The following is a 23,333-nucleotide window of genomic DNA, read 5'->3' as shown; positions in this document are numbered from 1 at the left end:
TCTGGATGTGTATACCCTGGAAGAAAGAAGATACAGGGGAGATATGATTTGGATCTTTACATACCTGAAAGGTTTTAGTGATGCACAATCATCAAACCTTTTCCGTTGGAAAGAAATCAGTAGAACTAGTGGTCACAAAATGAAACTTCAGGGAGAACAATGCAGAATCAGGAAATATTTCTTCCCAGAGAGGGTGGTGGATGCCTGGCATACCCTTCCAGAGGAGGAGGTGAAGACAAAAACAGTGAAAGATTTCAAAGGGGCATGGGATAAACACTGTGGATCCCTAAAAACTAGAGAATGGAAATGAAGAAAAGAGTGCATGGGGTAAACTTGCTGGTGCGGCAGATACTACCCTTAACTAATAAGCCTTCATACTGTTAATGCAACTCCATCACTACTCTCTGCTTCAACGGCAGGGGGTATCAGGGCATTGGATTCAAAGAGTAACCAAGGACCCTGGCTTTTATGGGTTGGGAAACTGGTAAGCATGGGAGTGACCTGCACAGTGCGGCAGATGCTACCATAAGCTTGCCTAGCAGTCTGAATGGACCATTTGGTCCTTTTCTGCCATCATTTCTCTGTTTCTATGAATTGCTTTCTATAAAGTAGCTGGGTGCAATTCTAATAGCTGCTGTGATCTTGGAGAAAAATGGCAGTCTAGTAGGCTTTGTCATACTTTGTAAAGGACCAACAATAAAGAGCATCTGAAGAGGGGATGTGTGTGGTCAGAAAAGCTCATGCACTTCAACATCTTTCTGTCACAAGACTAAAGTGACTGGATAGTGTAATCTCAGAGAAACATAATGGATAATGTAATCTCAGAGAAACCATCCTCCAGCTAGACCTGAGCAGGAGTCCTGTTTTTAATCTGACTGGACAGCCAAAAGCAGGATAAACAACACTGCCACCTTCTGGTGAAATGTGAAGAGTTTAATGTGCCCATTCGTTTTCACAGTTCTTGAAATGCAACCTCTAACTGCACAAGATCTGTTATTGAAAATGTTGACAGAGAATGAAGAGGTGTCTACAGCAACAGCACAGAGAGCAGTGAGAGCTGGAGAAGGCTGATAAGGGGCCTAGAAGCAGCACAGAGGGCAGCCGAAGCTGAAGACGTCTGTGGCAGCAAGAGAGAGAGCGAGAGCAGCCAGAGGAGACTGAAGAGGTGACTGCAGCGGTAGCACAGAAAATGGACAGCCACATATAGACATACAAAGGAGCAGACAAATCAGACACATTATCCATTGGAAGTGTGCAACTATAAAAAATATTTATATGACAATTTGGGCGTAGATGTTGTGATAAGTAAAGAAGACTGCTTTGAGCAGATACAATGCGACACACTGACACCACAGGAGACGGGCGAATCAGAGCAGTAGTGCACAGAGATACCAACAGTGACAAAAGGAAAGAAATAATGGATTTAAAGTTAAGCATGTGAGCAAGGGCCACCGCCTCTCATGTTATTTGCAGTAGGGAAGGCAGTAATCTGCATCTGACACTGCTCATTGTTTCTCACACTCAGCTGTTACCCTTTCAGTGGCTGGGCTGAGAAAACCGAGTCCTCCCTCATTCTATTTTTACTCTGTAAACATCTGCTGTTCTCGCCATCTTAACTGTGCTCGTACAATGACACCTGCTGGGTCAGGAGCGAAAACACGGCTCATCCTGGTGCCAAGGGTAAGCCCTTATGACACTCTGGCTAGAAAGGTGAAATATAAATTAACTAAATACTAATAATAACTTTCTACCAGTGGCCTCTACATTGTAACCAGCAAAACACTCTGCCAATCCAACACATTAAGACAGACATAAGCAAATAAGTCTTCAGCTGAGACGAAGTCAAGTAATAACTTTCTTCCAGAGCTAATGTATAGTCAACAAAAACGCTCTGTTAGTTTGAGCATCAATGAAGAAGTCATGTCAACTCCTCTTATCTGATTGTCCAGGACACACACAAGGTTGAATTTGCGTGCCCCCAGCTTCCTGGCAGATTTGCTGGTATTCGTTTCATCTTTTTCAGGACTCTGATGAAGACTGTTCCGTTAACCAGCCGCTCTTAGCTCATAAGTGAATACTAACACTAAGGAGCTAATTAACTTGCCACCTCCACTCCTTGTATCCTTCGACAGTACCAGAGAAAGTGGCTTTCTATGCACAGGATGTGTGATGTGAGAAAGGTCTGGAATCCAACTGCAACTACACAATCCTTTACCAAGCTCAGTCTTCAGAAATCTACCAGACACACACACAGCTTTTTACAACTCCATTATGTAGAAGATGTGCTATAATCTCACCAAGGTTCTTTATAACCTCACTAAACATACACACAGCACTTTATAATCTCATAGATGCAGCTTTCAGACTGTAACTGAGGACAGATTTGCAACCAGTTATCCCAAAGACTGCAGAGCTGTCCTAGTTCATCACATGGTTGATGTTCCAGGTCCTAATTAACTTAATTGCTCTTCACTATATTTTTTCCAGCTCTGCAATATCCCTCAAATTAAGAATGGAAAATGCTATACTCTCTATCCTGCAGATGTGATCTCCATACAGTTTTTGGAATACCAACATAATCCCAGTAGGGAATTCCTTTTTTTTCAGCCTACTTTTCAAAGGCAACAAAGAGATTACTATGTCCAAAACAAATGATGCCCTAGCATTATTACATTTTTTGGACAAGTTGGAGCATGGAAGAGGATTCTGACAGGAGCATTTTTTAGGATCCACATAATATACAGCTGCAGGTGCATATCTCAGAAAGAGGAACTATTTCTTCAACAGACAGTACACTAATTAGCATTCAGAATATCAACTCGCTTGTTTCTTGACACCACGGCTGCTGCTGGTTTTATTTGTCCTCTGTGGACAAGCAGCCAGCCAACGGTGCAGAAAGGGAAAAGCTCTCTCAGAGTTTTAGAGCACATGCAGACCTTCCCACGCAGCCACAGCTTCTCCTCAGATTTTTCCTTCCGCTAGCGCAAAAAAGAATGGTTTTTGGCTCCTCTTTTCAAGCTGTTCGTCATCTTTTTCCTGAACGGGGTTTTTTTTTTTTGTTTGTTTACTTTTCTTTAAATTTTCATGTGAGAGTCTCAAAAAAAAAAAATAAATGTTTTTTTCTTCAAAACTGCAGACAAAAAGCCAGAATTGAGACATCCCAGATCAGTATGACAGATGTCTTTGCTATCTGGAACCATCCCAGGATGTGACAAACTGCACTTTCAGGCTGATGTAGTACGGTGTGCTGGCCACAGTGCATGGCTCAACGCGCATTTTAGTCACACGGACATAACCGATGCAAAACGGGGGGTTAGCGCGTCCGAAACGCACACCCAACCACCTGCGTAGATAATAGTGCTTATCACATGTAAATTCATGTTGATGAGCACTATTATGTATTCCCCCTCAATGCAGAAAAAAAATGTACACCCAATCTGCACATTTGTATGCTCGAAATTAACGGCTAAACAGAGCTGGTGTTAATTTCTGAGCGGCCAAAAAAAGTCTACTGCTTTTCTGTACTTCCAGGGCTAGTCTGGATTTGTCCTTTCCACTGACATTTGACAGTGAAAAGGATCAATCCCTTTCAGACAGCCTTCTGAAAGGAGATTGGTCCCGATGGTGCCAGACACTTTAATATTGATTTATTCAGTCCTTCACTTATTGACGATTGGTTCCTTCACCGTCGCATGTCTGTGAAAATGACCAACCAGAGGCCAGAGCATAGGGCAGGTGAGACATGGGCTCCCAGCCATGTCTCCTAGGCACTAGGGATGCACATTTTTCTCTTGCGCGTCCTTTTAGTGTGGTAGGTCATTTGAATATCACATTGGGTCCCCGGAAGAGGTGGTTGGGCGCGCATTAAGAAAGCAGGAGCTCAGTGTTGAGTGCCTGCTGTCTACGCGCAGATACTTCATCGGCCTGTATCTGTGCTTGCCAGAAAGTCAAAAAGCTATGCCTTGAAAAACGTTTCTCAGCTCTCCCAGGCATCAATCTCAGCAGTTGAGGTAAAACACTCTTCAACGCACAGATTGTCCACCTAAATCTAAAAGGGAGCAGACGTCTCACGATCAGTACCACGATTCGGGAAGTCTTGGCACAGGTGCCATTCACCATCCAAAAACGATGACAGTAAATCTAACTCATTGGTGCTAAAATGTGTATGCTCTGCACCAACAGCTGCTTCCTTGGTGCAGACATTTCCCTTCAGCGGAATCCCTCCTCAGTACCAAAAAGCAGGGGTATTAATTAAACGTCAAATCTACATCCCTAAACTAAGAAGTCACTCTCTAGTTGCAGATCAAATCACACTTATGCAACAGGGCCTATCAATCCTCCTCTCGGCCAGTAGAACCTGTTCCAAAACAGTAAAAGAACAAAGGTTTCTACTCCAAACATTTCCTAATTCCAAAAAGGACAGGAAGGACTTTGTCCCATATTGGACCTTAGAAATATCGACAAGGATCTCAAGAAAGAAAAATTCAAGATAGATTTCTTGACAGCTTGAAGAAGAATTATTTGAGAAAATTGCCCATTTCAAAATCTTGCAGGCTTCCTGGCTAGGGTTGAAGGAGCTTAATCTTCCCTGTTTGTGGATATAATATGGCCACGTGGTGGTCTGTTTGACTTAAGACTGCTTTGTTCTACAACAGAGGCTCTCAATTTTAGATGGTTCGTATTGGTGACCAGATTCCTTGAGACAAGGGTTGAAAGCTTCCCCAAACTTGATTGAAAGCATTTCTGATTATTGTTTCCTGAAACAGAGATTGGGTGAAATAAATTTTGAAGAATTTAGGCCACCATGTCAGAATGGTGGATACTGGCTGAAAATGCTGATTCCACTGGAATTTTAAATATACATGTGAGTACCAACTGCAGAGAGGTAAAGGAGTACGTACTGGCTTTTAGGAAGAAAAATGAAATCCAGAACCTCCAAGGTTGCATTCTCAGAAATGCTCTCCGTTACACATGCAGGACCCTAAAGGCAGGCTGAGCTCCAGAGTCTCAATAAGTGGATGCAGGAAAGAGGGCTTTAGGTTTGTTAGGGGTTCTGAAATATTTTGGGGAAAAAAGGTGTCGTTTCCAATGGAATGGCTGTGCCTTAACTAGGGTGGAACCCGATTGCTAGCTCTAGCATTTAAAAAGAGACAAAGCAGCTTTTAAACTAGATCATTGCCTCAGGTACAAATTTAGATTGGGATAAGGACATTTCTACAGTATTTGAAGGTAATCTGTTTTCAAGTGCTGAAAGGAGAATATAAAAAAAATATATAAATAAATAAAATGATTACAGTCACAAGGAGCTCATGGTTTTGAGAGAGGCACCTTCTAAGGATGCTGACAGAACAGGAAAGATAGAAAGGCCATGGTAAAGGCTGAAGTGGATCAGGTAGAATTAAAGGATTCCAAATTACCTGTATCAATAGTTATGTAGCAAGTTGGAATAAAAATTTAAAAAACAACATACTATAAACTGCTTGCCTAAGAATGCCCAGAAGTCTAAAACAATATGAATGAATAATGTATGGCACTTAATGAAGATACTGACATAAGCAGCATCTCAGAGACCTGGTGGAAGGAGGTTAACCAATGGTACAGGCCTCCGATTTTCATTTGCACTTAGATCCTGCCTTATTGAACACCCAACCTAAGTAATAATTGCTTACATTTTCCAATATTTTGTGACCTTTATCTTCCTTTGTGGACTGCGCAAAGTCTGAGATATGACTTTTTTCTTTTCTTTTTCCTGTTTTTTAATATCTTTTTTATGTTTCCTTTCACAAGATTGCAACTTGCAATTTATGGTTAATAATCAATATAAAGTAAAAAGAAAAAGTTATAAAATACAGTACAATATTCAATTCACTGTGATACTAGTGTACAAATTATATTGACATGACAGAGCAGATCAAATGCATTTGTGAACTTGATATTCTACTTGCATCCAATAATTCAAGTGGTTTACAACAGAGAAAAAAAAATCAATCCACTCAACCTGCTCATCATTCCCCCCCCCCAATCTATCTTTATAAAATAAAATACAATATTCAAAACATTAAGAATACAGCAATAAATAACCCTCAATATAAAATAACACATCCCCACCCAACACCACAATGAATAAAATCATTGTTAAAACAATCAATATAATGAAAAGCCAAAGATTCTAAAAACCAGCAAATCGGTGGAGGAAGAGTATGGTAAGGATGGCAAAAGAGTTGAGCAGGATAAAATCCTACAAAAAGCAACATTCACTGCGCCATCTTTATGGATAGAAATCCCATGTATGATGGAGAAGAGTATAGCACCTGACAAGGATGAAGAATCAGACAGTGAAATATTAACAGAAAATAAAAAGGCAAATAAAATTGGCAATGTAATAATAATGGGAGATTTCAAATACTTTAGTGGCTGATTGGTAAATGTCTTCTCAGGGCATGCTAAGAGGTAATGCTTCTGGATGCTATATAATAACTGCTTTACAAAGCAGCAGAATGTCAGACCTGGTGCAAGGAGTAACAGTGGTGGGGGCCACTTAACAATATTTATTTATTTTATTATTTAAACATCTATATTTCACTTATAATGAAATAATAGTAATCATAATGCAATAAAATTTGACAAACACTGGAGGGAGACCATGTAATAAAACTACAGCAGAAGCACAACCTTAAAATGAAGACATGCATTACAAAGAGAAGCAAGTTTGCTTACTGTAAACGGTGTTTTCCCTGGCTAGCAGGATGAATGGGAACGTCCTCTAAGGAGTGGAGCTCTCCCTTGTGTCATATACCATGTGACTACCAGCCTGCCTCAGTCTGTTATCCAAGCTTGGAGGGAATTGGAGTGGAGACTGTCCAGGGAGGTGGGCGGGATAACATGGCTAATTCATCCTGCTATCCATGCAAAATACAGTTTACGGTAAGGAAATAGCAGTCTGAATTAGCCATGATGTCTGGGAGTCCCTAGCTGAAAGGTTGAGCACCACCTGAGGGCGCCTGGAAGTGATGCATCGTTCCCTTCCGCTTCGGAGGCGCACTCAACCTGGCTGCGGACTGTCTCTTGACTTTGATCCTGACAGGGAGGTGGATCGGCAGCCGTCTGCTGGTCGAGGCAGTGGTGCGAAGCGAAGGTATGCCACGACGACTACGTGGCGGCTTGCATGTGTCCATTTAAATAGGCGCTGGACAGCCACTGCTCTGACTTGATGGCCTTTGGTGCAGTGTTCAGGGCTTCTGTTCCTTTGTTGGAGCAGAACAGAAAGTACTGAGAGATCCAAGATGAAAAAGTTCTTTGGAAACCAGAAGCCCGGGCATTCAGGCTGAAGGAAGTGCAGAGTTGAAAGGTCCTGGATACCGAATGTGTGAGACGCTTGTCATAAGCTAGGGCACACCGCTATACTGTTTCGGTCTTGTGAGGCTTCGGAAAGAAAGTCGGGAGGGTGACAGCCTGGTTGGGATGAACCGCAGAGACCACTTTGTGGAAGGAAGGGGGATGGGTTCGTAATGCCACCTTAACGTGGTGAGACTCTAGGTATAGTGCATAGTGGGGCAATGCTTTTAGTTCACCTACCCCTCTTGCTGAGGGGAGGGGATTAGGAAAAAAAAAACTTTCCAATAGAGATCTCTCGGACAACTGCTGTCCAAAGGTTCGAAGGGCGGGAGCCTCAGATGCTCTAGGACCAGATTTAGGTCCCACGGGACCGAGGCTTCTGAATGGGGGGGGGGGGGGGACGCAGCCTAAGGGTACCTTCATGAATCTGGAAGTCTGCGGGTGGCTTGTCACGGGGACGTCATTATGAGGGGTGGTGGTGGGCTGCGATGGTGCTAACATGAACTGTGACAGATGCCATTGCCAACCCTGCCCGATATGAAGAGTGAAAGTATTCTAATCGGCATTCCTGGGAGCAGGAGGTGGGTCCATCCTGGGTACTTGGCACCACTTTGGGTGTCTGATCCATTTGCCCTGCTAGTTCGTACTGGTGGATTACTTCCTGGGAGACACCAACTCCTCTTGGATCTCCAGTGGTAAGTAAAGATGCGTGAATACTGTCCCTTCACTCTCCCTGTTTGTGAATGCAGAGATGACATATGAGGTGGAGAAAGGAGCTCCCCTCCTGAGACCATTGGTCCCATGCATGTTTGGGAGGCACTAACTGCCCGGTGGGTAGGTGGACTCTATGGCGGACCACTGCTGCCGGGCCACTTCGGAGCTATGCGGGTGAGATCTGCTTCGTCCCTGATGTATATCTGGATGGTTCTTGATATGCAGGGGGGGGGGGGGGGGGTGTACAGCAGTCCCTTTGTCCATGGAGTGAAGAAGGCGGTCTGCATCTGGCATTGGTTACTGGGTTGCCGGAGTAGAATCTGAGAACCTTCCTATTGTCCTTGGCAGCAGAGATCTACGAAGGGCGACCCCCAGATTTGGAAGAGGTCGTCTGTCACGTCCTGGCTGAATTCCCACCCCTGTGCGTAAAGTCCTGCAAAGCATGTCTGCCCTGGTGCTCCCTATGCTGGGCAGGCAAGCCGCCTGGGGTGTGATAGGTTTCCTCCTTGCCCCCTTCAAGATGCATATTGTTTCTTGGCAGAGCCTACAGGAACCAAACTTCCTTCCTTGCTTATTTTATTTATTTATTTATTTATTTAATTATTTAAAGACTTTGATATACCGGTATTAGTGGGGGACATCATACCTGTTTACACATTACCACCTGGTTGACTGTGTGGGCTATGACTGTCTTCCCTTAAGGGGAGCTTTCAAACATATGCCAGGCGTCTGCGCTGCTAGTAGCTCCAGGAGGTTGGTCCACTGGGTTCTCTCCCAATCCAATCATCAATCTTGGGTTTGCATCTACTCCATGCGGGCAACCTACCCCTCACATGAGACATGCTCGGTCATACTGACCTGACGCACTGGGCGCAACCTCCGCTGAAGGTCCCTTCTCATGCTTGTTGTGTTGTTGGCCTGGCGTGCCAAGGGGTACAGGTGTCGCGTCCACTGTGAATACAGGCCTCACTGTAGGCAGCGCATGTGTAAGCGGGCCAGCAAAGATGTTTTGTTCAGTATCGTGTTGATTGCGGCCCCGATGAATTGAGGGGTCTGCGTCAATCGCAGGTTGGACTCCCTGTGGTAGATGAGTAAGTCCAACAGTTCCCAGCACTCGATTGCAATCAGCAGGCTGTGATGCAGGGTGGACAGGTCCACAGCCATCAGTAGCCAGTTGTTTAAGGTAGGAAACATCTGTATCTTCCATTTCCTGAAGTGGGTCACTACCACCGCTGGGCTACTTGGTAAAGGCCCTCAGGGCTGAAGAAAATCCCAATGGGGGTACCTTGTGTTGGAAGTGATGTCCACTGATCTGGAAACAGAGGTACTGCCCACAGATACAGCAGCTAGAAATGCGAGAGTACGGATCCCTAAGAACTAGTGCATACCCCTAGTCATTGAGTTGTAACTAGGCAGAATGGGCTAGAAGAGAGTCATCTTAAGCTTCTCCCTGGTGACGGGCCTGCTTAGAGCCCGAAGGTCCCAGATTAGGCTCTCGGGAACGAGGGAGTGTGGGGAATAGGCTCCCCTGGCTCCGTTGGGAAACAGGGATGCTACAGATGTATCACTGTTGGAGTATTCTGGAGGTCTTGAGGCAGAGGCTGCTGTCAGCATCTTCCCTGTGCAGTCGTATACAAGGAGGGAGATTTGGCTCTAAATTTTAGGACGTAGCCCTCCCTGATGATCCGGAGTACCCCAAGATTAGTGAGAATGAGAGGGCCTCCCCCCACACTGGTAGCGGTGGAGGTGGCCCAGGTGCCCCCAAACCCCCTGCTGGGTTTTGGGATTAGTCTGCAACTGGGCTGCCGTCTTCTGGAGTTTATCTCCAAAAGTTGTCCGGTGAACACTTGTCCGACGCGTGCCGCACATCTGGCCCTAATGGCTCCTGTCCAGTGCCTCATGCTTGCACTACCTTGCTTATACACAGCACTTTTATTACATTTGCCCTACTGAAGTTCATTATCCATCGGCTTCTTCATATTCTTTATACTAACAACATTAGTGAAATTATTTCCCATATAATATTAATCTAAACCATCTATGAGCAGTATTTTTCTTGTTCATTTTATTTATAGTCGTGTACTTAGCAGATTAGATAGTTAAGTAATAATGCAGCCATTAACTGGCCCTTGTGGTAATCCTTTTGTGATGCCATTCCCAAAATGTACATCTTGATTCAGAATTTCGCCCCGTTTATATCCCTGTAACCCATTTTTTCTTACATTTCTGCATTTTAGAACCTTTATCATCAAGTTCCTCTGAGGTGCATTACCAAATGTTTAGGAAACTATCCAAGCATATAATCTGTGTTTTGCAATTTGTCAAATAGAAGAATCAGGCTTAGCCTGAGTATATGCTGTGTCCCTGTTATTATCCCTTCTCCTGTAAGATAACAGATTCCTTAAATCTCCTCTGAGGGAGGTCAGGCTGATTCTTTAACCAGATCAGTCTTCTGGCTCCTTTTTAAAACACACATTTGCAGCTCCAAAGACTCTGAAAATTATACTTCATTATTTTGATAGCACCTCAGCAGGCAAGTGATCCAGAACGTTTTATTGCTTTATCCGTGATCTCTTTCACACATTTCTTCTAACAGTGAATCAATCACATCTAATTTAATTTCTCTTTTACTAGCTTTAGATTTATGCCATCTTTTTTTTCCAAATTCTCCAGTGTAAACACTGTTTGCCTAATCATCACACTGATCTTCCTAGTATTGACAGACAGTAATCATATCATCTCCTCCCTAACGTAAATACTCCTAGGTGCCCAAGTATCCTCTCATACCTTCAATTATCCAGTCCACTCATTTCCTTACATAGTTCTGGATTTTTTCCAGTTCAGGAAGTCTAAAGGATCTATTTTACGGGCTGGAAAATGAATACATTATCTGGACTGCACCTTCTTGTGGACTTGGAAACTCTAACTCAAACAGGAGTGTTGGGGTGAAGAGAGGGAAAGAATTAACCATCAATTAACCAATAACTGTAAATACAGGGACACTCATAGCCCAAGGAGGAGATGTCCCCTTAGCCTCCCCACAGCTCCCCATGACAACCCTCTAGCCCAGCAGCTTTTTGCCTCTGGGGTGAAGGAATGGAAGCCTAAAGGATGAAGCCCAATTAAGAAAATCTACAGTAAGAACATAAGAAAAAGCCATACTGGGTCAGACCAAGGGTCCATCAAGCCCAGCATCCTGTTTCCAACAGTGGCCAATCCAGGCCACAAGAACCTGGCAAGTACCCAAACACTAAGAAGATCCCATGCTACTGATGCAATTAATAGCAGTGGCTATTCCCTAAGTAAACTTGATTAATAGCAGTTAATGGACTTCTCCTCCAAGAATTTATCCAATCCTTTTTTGAACCCAGCTACACTAACTGCACTAACCACATCCTCTGGCAACAAATTCCAGAGTTTAATTGTGCATTGAGTGAAAAAGAACTTTCTCCGATTAGTTTTAAATGTGCTACTTGCTAACTTCATTGAATGCCCCCTAGTCTTTCTATTATTCGAAAGTGTAAATAACCGATTCACTTTTAACCGCTCTAGACCTCTCGTGATTTTATAGACCTCTATGATATCCCCCCCCCAGCTGTCTAGTGAAAGAATTTTCATCCAGACATATATTTTAAACAAAACATCAGACATATTATCAGTACTTAGGGGGCCAGTTTTCAGTTGCCTGCATACATAGGACGCATTCACTACCTTTACCACATGTACAGGCTGATGCAGAAAGGTGCACGGAGCTGAACACACGTTTTTGCCTGCAAGTCAATGCATGTTTTCTGCGTGCAAACCTTACTGCCTATGTAGCAAGGAGTTTTGCGTGCAGAAAATGCACATTTCTAAAAGGCACTAATGCTTAGTGCCCTTGCATGGAAATCCCTGCAAACCCTGATACAGACTGCATCTCGCCAGAGCATCTTTCTAAAGCGCTGGAAACGTAACTCTGGGATAAAAACTGTTCTGCCACTTGAAACCCCTGAAAAAGGGGAAAAAATGTTTTAAAAAAGTTTTAAAATGTCCACGGGTAAGTCTGTACTTATCCGGCTAAGTAGTGGCTGCCATCATGTATTCAGATAAGTACTGACTTATCTATCAGTGCCAGACAGCCTAAGTCAGTATTTACCTGGGTTACTGGCAACGTCACTTATAGCCTGTCAGGGATGCTTTACCCCCACTTCTCATAGTAAAATGTGTGTTGGACCTGTTCTCAGTGCACATTTTGCTCTAAACGTGCCTTTTTAAACTCACGGTGCATTTGCATTTCATTAGGTTACTGCATTGGGAGTTAAAAAAAAAACACAAATTAATCTGGGTGTTAAAAATATGAGCTGAAAACCAGCGCACATTTTCCTAGCACCTGGTAGTTTGTAGTTCATTTTCAAAGTTTCTGTTAGAAAATGGCCTACTGAAAGGTACATGCACTAAATACACCCATGCACTTTGCACCTATTTGTTCAGGCAGCATAGAGGGCAATAAAATAGCACATGCACTTTTGAAAATGCAAAGGTACGCATGCCGATTTCTCCCCCTCTTCTCCGGGGAACATTAGCAAGAAGCACGCGTGACGGACACGTTCTTACGCAGGCAGAGACAGCCATTTTCAATGTTCCTGGGTAAATGGCTTTAGAAATACCCTCTTAAACAAAACGGATGTAACCCCCTGCTCTGGCCAATAAGAAACCACAGGTCAACTATCAATATGATGGAACTGTGCTCGACTCCTTGTCTACGGAAGTGAAATGAAAATGTTTTGTGTTCCTTACCTCCTGAGTGAATCTTCATCTGTACTCTCTTCAGGCATTTCCTGGTTTAAGGCCTCCTGTGATACAGCAGCAGTTCCAGGTCTGCTGGGGGCCACTGGGCTGTAAACTCTCTCCCAGTGTCCCGTCTCCTGATTGTACATCACTCCCACAGTCCTCTCATCTGGTGCATTGGAAGAGCTGCCCAGTTCCAGCCGGCTAGAGCCAGCTCTGGCCTCTGGCCTCTCCACAGCAGGGGGCATCTGCTCACTGCTGGGCGCTGCTGGCTGCCAGGAGGACCTGCTTGGGCTCTCCCCACCAGGATAGCTGGACGTGGTCCTTTCCCAACGCAGTGTGTCATTGTTAAATGTTAAGAGATTGTGGCATGCCCGGCAACGGTTCAGATGTCCCCGGGATAAGTGTGGACTGCTTTCACTGCTGGGTAGCGTTGGCTGGTTGGAGGGGCCCTGCCTCTCTGCTTCTATGTTATTGTTCAGCATCTCTTGGGCCTGCTGTGACTGGCCACTCCCACTGCTCATGCCCTGATCCAGCTCCTGAAGTCGATCATACTCGAGGAAAAAGCGCCTGAGATCACACTGCAGCTCATTTCTGACACTGAGTGGGTTGGGCTCACTGACTCCGGGGCTACCACCACTGTCTGCTTCGGAGCTCAAACCTGACCTGGCAAAGCTCCTTCCTTCTGCAGCCGACGTGTAAACGGAGGCATGGGAGCCACCTTCCTGCTGCCTCAGGACAGAGAGTAAACTCACAGAAGAGGCACTGGTTCTAGGAGGTGGCATGGCTTCTAGCTCTGACCTAATGCCTATGTTCAGTACTGTTCTAGTCCACTCTGAGCCAGCCATATCCCCAGCAGACTGATGATACCTAGCTGGATAGCCGGACAGGGAGCCACTCAGCGACCTTCGAGTGGGTCCCAGGCTCAGATTGCGGAGGGTGTTGCCGGCGGTACTGCTGTGAACTGTGCTGAAAGCTGACGGTCGGTTGAGTAGCCCAGGATCCGGCTGCACGGAGGCCTGCTCTGTGGGCTGGGGAGGCTCTGTCTGCACCGAGGAAAAGGACGTTGTTGTTGCGCCCGACGACGTGGAAGGGATGCCCTCTTGGTGTGCAAAGAGGGAGGTAGAGACCCTTGCGCTAGAACAGCGGCTGCAGAGGCAGAGCATGCCCAGGTGCTGACAGCATGTTGTTGGGAAGTTGAGGTGCTCGCGAATTCGAGTGTAAATCAGCCGTTGATTGCTGTCATTGGCCAGAGGAAGGGGAGGGGGTAATGGTGGGGGAGGCGGGGGTGGGGGAGGCGATGGGGTAGCAGAATCCTGAACGGGATTTTGCTCCCCAGCTTGTGTACTAGAGGTGCGAGAAGACAGCATGTGCAGGAAGTTGTGCAGAAGAGGGGTGCGCCGGACAGGCTGTGACTGCACCAAAGATCGCTGACGGTAGTGAAGCATCTCCGTGCTGTCCAGGGAAATCTCAGCCTCTTCATCACTCTATCAAGAAAGGAGAGCATTAATCACAGAAACCACTGAGCGCCACAGGAAGGATAAGCAGATAAAATTCAGAAACCCTGCCAACCCCCACCTCAAGCCAGCAACAATTTTTTCTCTACCCCTACCCTCTCCCTACGCACTTCTAGACAAGATAAAATGAATCCTGGCCCCCAGCAGCCCCAGGCTGGCCCTTTCCACTATGATTTCTCTTTTAAACCCAACAGCATCCTCCTGCTCCTTTGTGCTTCCATCTCAGTAGGTACCAAGATCAGGAACTGGCAGCACGGGCCTTCACTCACCCCTTATTTTACATCCCCTCCCAGCTCATATTTATTCACTTTTATATATTCCGATATTCGTGTTGGCTTCATATCGGTTTACACGTCAAATCAAAAGACATCAATACAGAAAAATCAATTTGTTGGCAATCTTAAAACAATCAAACAGTAAAATTAAAACAGGGCGAGAACACTGATTAAAATGACTTTAGTCCAGACAGTGCAGCAACAGTCCTTGGTCAGAGGTCATGGACCAAGGCTTCTTCTGCAACCCTGCAATTATGGCCCCTAGATTTGGCCACTAAGACAGCCTTGACTCCCTTTCATCCAGAGACTGTGAGTGCTGCCTCTGCAGCATCCCCTATCCTGCAGCTGTCAACTGAATCCAGGCCCCTTTGGACGGCAGTGAGCTGGCCCTCTATTTAATTTCTGAAATGATGGCTAATAAGCCACTGCCCCTCTTCGAACAGAAACACCTTGAAATGCTACTGTGCAGATCCATAAACAGACATCACGCAAAGTGTGTAAAAACACAAATACAGCGTGAATAGCTGAGCACACACTCAGCAACAGGTAAGAACATACTGGGTCAGACCAAGGGTCCCTCAACCCCAGCATCCTGTTTCCAACAGTGGCCAATCCAGCTTTCAAGTACCTGGCGAGAACTCAAACAGCAGATCAATCTCGTGCTGCTGACACCCAGGGATAAGGAGTGGCTTTCCCCAAGTCTACCTGCTTAATAGTGGTTTATGAAATTTTACAAACCTTTTTTAAACTCTGCCTTTACCACATCCTTCGGCAATAAATTCCAGAACTTAATTGTGCATTGAGTGAAAAAATATTTCCTTCAATTTGCTTTCAATGCACTGCTTACTAACTTCATGGAGTATCTCAGAGTCCCAGTATTTTTTGAAAGAGTAAACATTTCACATTTCATGATTCACATTTACCCATTCTAGTCCTCTCATGATTTTACAGACCTCCACCATATCCCCTCTCAGCCATTTCTTCTCCAAACTGAACAGCCCTTATCTCTTTTAGCCTTTCCTCATAGGGAGCTGTTCCATCCTCTATCATTTTGGTATATTTAAAACTGCAGAACTTTTGGCACCAAAAAAGGGATAAAATATAATAAACATAATACATCACAACAATTAAAAAAAAAAAGGAAGAAAAAATCCAACAGATAATGGGATATTTTCAAGGATCTTGTTTAATGCAGTTTTAATTTACTGCACTTCCAGATGTCACAACCCCATGATCATCCAGTGATCTTCTGATTACAGGCATGTTCCAGTCCCAATTTTTGCTTCTTTTCAGATCATCTCTTGCACAGCCTGAAGCTTCTCCCATTCCCAGACCCAGCTAATACTCGCCACTGCTTCATGCTGGCCTCAAGATCATCTCTAACCTCAGAGTAAAGGCTTACCTGTTGATTGGAAGGATTAACAATGGCCGTGAGCAAATAATGTCCAAGGGGATCAAACCGCACCAACCTGCAGCAGCAAACACAATCAATGAGAGAGGTCACACTCCATTAGACACACGTGCACTCTATCACACAGCCTGTGCAAGGTCTCCTAGAACCACTCACCGGACCCGCTCCATCTCACTTGCTGTCTTCACCACAGCGAAAGGTTCCCTTCGGCTCCAGTCCCACAAATGGATCTCGTTGGCGGTAGCAATGAGCAGAAGTTGGGCCGTGGGGTGGAAGGCCAAGGATGCAATGGCATTGTTGCTATCGGTGAACCAGCTCTCACTGCCCCCCTGGGACAGAAATGAGTGTGTTATAGGACTTCAGTGGTCAATATCTTCATGCTAGCAGCCTGTCTCACTGATGCAGGCATCCAGAAGTAATTCAGCACATTCTTCTCAGCTCCCTCTATAAAAACTTGACTGATTTGTCTGTGAAGGCTAGCACCCCTGTGCGAACACTTCATAAAAACATACCATACTGGGTCAGACCCAGGTTCCATCAAGCCCAGTATCCTGTCTCCAACAGTGGCCAAGCCAGGACACAGTTGCCTGGCAAGATCCCAGGGGTAGAGAGATTCCAACCTGCTTATCCCAAGAATGAGCAGTGGATTTCCACAAGTCCACCTTAATAATGGTTCATGGACTTTTCCTCCAGGAAATTGTCCAAACTTTTTTTTAAACGCAGCTACACTAATAGCTTTTACCACATCCTCTGGCAATGAATTCCAGAGTTTAATTATGCAATGAGTAAAAAAATATTTACTCTTATTAATTTTAAATGTTACCCAGTGACTTCATTGTGTGTCCCCTGGTCTTTGTACTTTTTGAAAGAGTCAACAACTGATAAACGTTTACTCGTTCCATTCCACTCATTATTTTATAGACCTCTATCATATCTCCCCTCAGCCGACTCTTCTCCAAGCTGAAGAGTCCTAACCTCTTTAGCCTTTTCTCAAAGGGGAATCGTTCCATCCTCTTTATCATTTTGGTCACCCTTCTCTGTACCTTTTCTAATTCTGCTATATCTTTTTTGAGATGTGGTGACCAGAAGTGCCCACTATACTCAAGATGAGGTTGCACCATGGGGGGATACAGAGACTTTATGATATTCTCTGTTTTATTCTCCAGTCCTTTCCTAATAATCCCCAGCAATCTATTTGCTTTCTTGGCTGCTGGTGCTCACTGAGCAGAAGATTTCAACATATCAACATCGACATCTAGATCCTTTTCCTGAATGGTGACTCCTAATGTAGAACCTTGCATTGTTTAGCTATAATGTGGGTTTCTCTTCCCTAAATGCATCACTTTGCATTTGTCCACATTAAATTTCATTTGCCACTTGCATGCCCAGTCTCCCAGTTTTGCAAGGTTCTCTTGCAATTTCTCACAATCCTCTTGTGACTTGACGACTCTGAATAATTTTGTGTCATCAGCAAATTTGATCACCTCACTTCTTATTCCCATTCCCAGGTCATTTATGAATATTTTAAAAAGCATTGGTCCCAGAACAGATCCCTGGGGGTCTCCACTATTCTCCCTCCTCCTTTGGGAAAATTTACCATTTAGCCCTACTCTGTGTTTTCTATCTTTTAACCAGTAGGACACTGCCCCGTATCCCATGACTATTTAATTTTCTAAGTTATCTCTCATGAGGGACTTTGTCAAATGCTTTCTGGAAATCCAGATACACTATATCAACTGGCTCACCTTTATCCATGTTTATTAACGCCCTCAAAAAAATGTAGCAAATTTGTGAGCAAGACTTCCCTTAGCTAAACCCATGTGGCTTTCTCCCATTAAACTATGCTTAACTATATGTTCAGCAATTTTGTTCTTTTTTTGATAGTTTCTACCATTTTGCCTGGCACAGACATCAGACTCACTGGTCTGTAGTTTCCTGGACCACCCCTTGGCGTTACATTGGTAACCCTCCAGCCTTTAGATACCTCAGGCGATGTTAATGAGAAGTTTACAAATTTCTAATAGCAGGTCTGCAATTTCATTTCTCAGTTCTTTCAGCAGCCTGGGATTGTATTTATTAGATTTTTATATTCCCCTTTTCGCACTTTTTTCAGCACTTCAAAGCGGATTACATTCAGGTACTGTAGGTATTTCCCTATCCTCAGAAGGCTTACAATCTAAGTTTGTACCTGAGGCAATGGAGGGTAAAGTGACTTGCCCAAGGTCACAAGGTGGGACGCGAACCCTGGTCTCCTGGTTCATAGCCCCCTGCTCTAACCATCTGTTCTAGCTGATGTGCTACTCTTTAGTTTGTCCATTTGCAGGATCACTGAAATTTGTTTCATTTCCTCTGAATCATCACCTTTGAATATCACTTCTGGCCTGGGTCTCTCTCTTACATCTTCCTCAGTAAATACTGAAGCAAAGAATGCATTTAGTCTCTCTGCTATGGCTAAGTTATCCCTAAGTGCCCCTTTTACCCCTTTGATCATCTAATGGTCCAACTGACTCCCTCGCAGGCTTTTTACCTCAAAAGTACCTGAAAAGGTTTTATTATGAGTTTTTAGTTCCACAGCAAGTTTCTCTTCAAATTCTCTCTTTGCCTTCCTTATCAATGCTTTACATCTGACTTGCCAGTGCTTATGCTGTTTCCTTCATTCAGATCATTTTTCCATCTCTTGAAAGATGTTCTTTTAGATATTATAGCCTCTCTCACCACACCTATTAACCATGCCGGTAGTCATTAAGACTATCTTCCACCTTTTCTAATGCGTGGAATACATCTGGTCTGGGCTTCCAAGATGGTATTTTTAAACAACGTCCATGCCTGATCTAAACTCTTAAATCTTTCCACTTGCTTTCAGTTTTTTATCAATCCCCTTTTTGAAAGTTAAATGCTGTCACAGTAGATTTCTTTAGTGCCCTCCCTCCATTTATTAAGTCAAATTTGATAATGTTGTAATCACTATTGCCAAGTGGCTCAACACTGTTACCTCTTGCACCAAATCCTGTGCTCCAGTAAGGACCAGGTCTAAAACAGTTTCCCCTCTTGTTGGTTCTTGTACCAGCTGCTCCATGAAGCAGTCATTTATTTCATCCTGATGTAACATTCGCCCCGTCACTACTTGGGTAATTGAAATCTCCCATTATTACTGTGCTGCTCATTTTGTTAGCTTCCCTAATTTCTTTTAGCATTTCATTCTCTGTTAGTTCACTCTGGCCAGGTGGATGATAATACACTCCTACTGCTATTTTATTCACTTTTTCACCTGGAATTTCTATCCATAAAGATTCAACATTGCATTTTGTTTCCTACAGAACTTATATCCTGTTTGACTCAATGCTCTCTTTAACATATAGTGCCACTGCTCCACCAATTTAATCCATCCTATCATGTCGATATAATTTGTACCTGGTTTCTCAGTGTCCAATTGGTTATCCTCCTTCCACCAGGTGTTTGAAATGCCAGTTATATCTACCTCTCCATCCACTGCTATACACTAACTCTCCCATGGTTTTTTTAAACTTCTAGCATTTGTATGCAGACATTTCAAAGTATGTTTCTTGCTTGTGTTGACAACCTATTCATAAGTTTACAGGGGTAATTTGGAATCTTTCTGCACTTTACTTAAAGATGCCTGGTCCACGCTGGCATTTATTGCAACCTCTCTACTGGGTTGCCCCAATTTCCCTGTTTTCTTAATATCCTTCAAAGATACATCATTCTGAATCAGGTGCTTCTGGAGCAACTGTTGGCTTTCCCCCATCATCTAGTTTAAAAGCTGAGCTATCTCCTTTTTAAAGGTTAACAGCAGCAGCCTGGTTCCATTCTGGCTAAGGTGCAGCCCAACCTTTCAGAAAAGGCCCTCCCTTCCCCAAAATGATGCCCATTTCCTAAAACCCTCTTCCCTGCACCATCGTCTTGTTTAAACATTGAGACTTTGGAGCTTTGTCTGCCTCTGGGGTTCTGCATGTGGACTGGGAGCATTTCTGAGAATAAGAACTTGCCATGCTGGGTCAGACCAAGGGTCCATCAAGCCCAGCATCCTGTTTCCAACAGAGGCCAAAACCAGGCCACAAGAACCTGGCAATTACCCAAACACTAAGAAGATCCCATGCTACTGATGCAATTAATAGCAGTGGCTATTCCCTAAGTAAACTTGATGAATAGCCATTAATGGACTTCTCCTCCAAAAACTTATCCAAACCTTTTTTGAACCCAGCTACACTAACTGCACTAACCACATCCTCTGGCAACAAATTCCAGAGCTTTATTGTGCCCTAGAGGCTCCGGATTTCAACTTTCTACCTAAAATCCTAAATTTGGCTTCCAGAACCTCCCTCCTACACTTTCCTATGTCATTGGTACCCACATGTACCAAGACAGCTGGCTCCTCCCCAGCACTACCTAAAATCCTATTTATGTGATATGTGAGGTCTGCTACCTTCACACCAGGCAGGCAAGTTATCAAGTGATCCTCAGGTCCACCAGCCACCCTGGAGACTTATCCTTGGTACAAGAGGATACAACCTCACCTTAAGGGTAAGTCTTAGCTACAGGATTGCTTTTTGCCTCATCAAGGTGATACTCTCCTTTGTCCTCCAAGGCAGAACAGGGGCTACCAGATTGGAGTTGGGACTTCAACTATGTCCTTGAAGGTCTCCTCTATATACCTGTGTCCTTTAGCTCTTCCAGGTCTGCCATTCTAGCCTCCAGAGATCAGACTCGTTCTCTGGAGGCTAGAGTGGCAGACCTGAAGGATCTAAGGAGACAGAGAAGTATATAGAGGAGATGTTTAAGGATATACCACAAGCTATGAAAATCTGGGTGTTGCCTATTCCCATCATCCGTGTAGGTCAGAGCACTCTCCTTGTATGAGTGCTGCCTATTGCCTTTTTTTCTGTAGGCCTAAACCCTCTCTTTATGTGTTCACTGCCTATTCACATTATTTGCATAGGCCGGAGCAAAAGTTAACTGCTAATCTAAGAATTTATTAATTTGAAATGTAAAAAATAAGAAGTGCCATCTTGGGTCAGACCAAGAAACATCAAGCCCAGCATCCTGTCTCTAACAGTGACCAGTCTGGGTCACAAGTACCTGGCAGATCCCAAAAGTAGATCTATTTCTGGTTATTCACTCCCAGGAACAGCAATGGCTTTCCTTAGTTTACCTGGCTAATAGTGCTTTATGGGCTTTTCTTCCAAGAACTTGTCCAAAACACTTTTAAACCTTGCTATGCTAGCTGCCTTGACCATGTCCTCTGGCAACACATTCCACAGCTTGACTGTACACAGAAAGCAAAAATACTTTCTATAATTTGTTTTAAGCTTGCAGTTGTTAGTTTCATGGATTGTCCCTTAGTTTTAGTATTTGAAAGGGTAAATAACTGCCCTTTATTTACCCATTCCATCCTGGTCATGATTTTATAAACTTTTATCATACTCTTCTCAGCTGTCTCTTTTCCAAGCTGTGCAGTCTCTCATCATAGAATGATGCAATGATCAGGTCCCATACAGGAGATTGCCATATAGACAGCACATGCATGTCTCTCCAATAAATATACATATACACATGCAAAAGTAGCAATCAAACAGAAATGCAACGAAGATTAAGACTCACATGTAAATCCCAGATTCGAACTTCTCCATCCAGGCACCCGGAGGCAATGAGCCCTGGGATAGTAGGATGAAAGGTTACACACCATGGTGTACGACGATGCCCAACCAAGGAATGGACACATCTTCCCGTCTTCACTTCTGTGATATAGATGTTGTGATTTACATGGGTGGAGGCCAGAAGAGTCCTGAAGAAGAGGCGAGAAGGAAGGAAGAGTAGGAGACAGGAGAAGAGGTGGGGGAAAGGGGAAAGACAAGGGAGACAGGAGTCAGTTAAAGTAGGTATCATGAATAACACCACATTTGTAGAAAGGGGCTTATTATTTCAATGAGTGCAATCAGAAGTGTACTGTTAGAATGCTGGTTCTTTAAAGCACACAGAGGAAGATAAGCCTCTTTTTACTCTGAGTGTAACAGAAGTGATTACTTCCAGAGCTCTGCTTCTTTGTTCCAATTTCTCTGCTCTAGCCTTACTTCTGAATCCCACCAGAGACTCTACCAGGGCTCAGAATAGCATCAGAGAGGCAAATACAAGTAAAAACTGCATGCTTTTCTCCTTCCCTTTGTGAAGCACAGTGCTGAAAAGAAGCATTTTTCCTGGCTCAATTGTGCCAAAAGCCAATAGAAAAAAATTGTGCAGTCTCTGGCTACTTAGTGTTGTTACTGGGGCAGCAATATCCTTGTACAGTAGCAGAATAAAAAGCAGCTATTATTTAAAGATTTGTGAATGTCAAGTGAGTTACACAAAGCAAGATCAGGACACCCGGGGATTCTGCACCCAGTGCAGTGAGTCCCACTCCCACCCTTCCTATGCCTCATTGTTACAGAGCTAATAATGACAGGTGTTCAAGGAAGGTCTGGTTTCTCTAATCATTTCAATGGTCCTCCAGTTTCCCAGATGTTTTAGGTAATATGCTATATAAATTCAACCACGGAGAGGAACGAGAACGCAATGCTTACAGATCACGAAAATAATAGAAAAAATTAAAAATCAAAAAACAAATAATAAGCAACCAAATTGGAAGCAGTAAAAGCCATACATAGATGTTATCATAACCCTATATCCCAAATACCACCTACGCCATTAAGATATAGGGTTATGATAACATCTATGTATGGCTTTTACCGCTTCCAATTTGGTTGCTTATTATTTGTTTTTTGATTTTTAATTTTTTCTATTATTTTCATGATCTGTAAGCACTGCGTTCTCGTTCCTCTGCATGGTTGAATTTATATAGCATATTACCTAAGCGGTATATTATAGTTGCTTTATGTATTTAAATTGTTAAAAATTACGGGATCCCCTGTTGTATATCAGATCCCTTATATAATATTCTAAATTAATTCTTTGTTTTTGTTTTATTCATAGCTTTGAATGCCGCACAGAAATTACTGTCCCCCCCCCCCCCCCCCCCCCCGAAGCAGCCGCGTTTGGCGAAACACGGGTCCGTGTCGGGGGACTCCGTGTTGCAAAATTCTTGTGTCTCTTAAGCAATGGAGTTGCCGATTTAATGAATTAAATATTTGTGCATACAAATTTTGAAGTCTGGGACTGACTTTATACCTCTGCATCTCCTTGGTGACTTGGATATTATATTTGGAGTGCAGTATTCGCTCCTCTGTGATGTTTGTGCCTTTATTTGATAGACCATTTCTCTAAACGTTTCTCCAAAGAGGTGATCCTCTAGGTATGGAATGT

General features: G+C 43.8%; 1 protein-coding gene across 5 annotated transcripts in view; it reads right to left on the bottom strand.

Annotated features, from left to right (window-relative positions):
• Positions 1 to 23,333, bottom strand: part of AMBRA1 (autophagy and beclin 1 regulator 1) — a 206,001-nt gene that overhangs the window by 147,215 nt on the left and 35,453 nt on the right. For all 5 annotated transcript variants that reach the window (XM_029582359.1, XM_029582360.1, XM_029582361.1 and 2 more), the window contains exons 4-7: positions 21,639 to 21,822; positions 16,176 to 16,348; positions 16,011 to 16,077; positions 12,826 to 14,303 (exon numbers count right to left, since the gene is read on the bottom strand). In XM_029582359.1, coding sequence (XP_029438219.1) covers positions 12,826 to 14,303; positions 16,011 to 16,077; positions 16,176 to 16,348; positions 21,639 to 21,822 — 1,902 coding nt within the window. The remainder of the gene's footprint in view (positions 1 to 12,825; positions 14,304 to 16,010; positions 16,078 to 16,175; positions 16,349 to 21,638; positions 21,823 to 23,333) is intronic.

The sequence above is a fragment of the Rhinatrema bivittatum genome, chromosome 17, assembly GCF_901001135.1.
Source record: "Rhinatrema bivittatum chromosome 17, aRhiBiv1.1, whole genome shotgun sequence".
NCBI classification, from domain to species: Eukaryota; Metazoa; Chordata; class Amphibia; order Gymnophiona; family Rhinatrematidae; genus Rhinatrema; species Rhinatrema bivittatum.
Note: the sequence above shows the minus strand (reverse complement) of the source record. Positions and strands in the feature narration are given on the sequence as shown.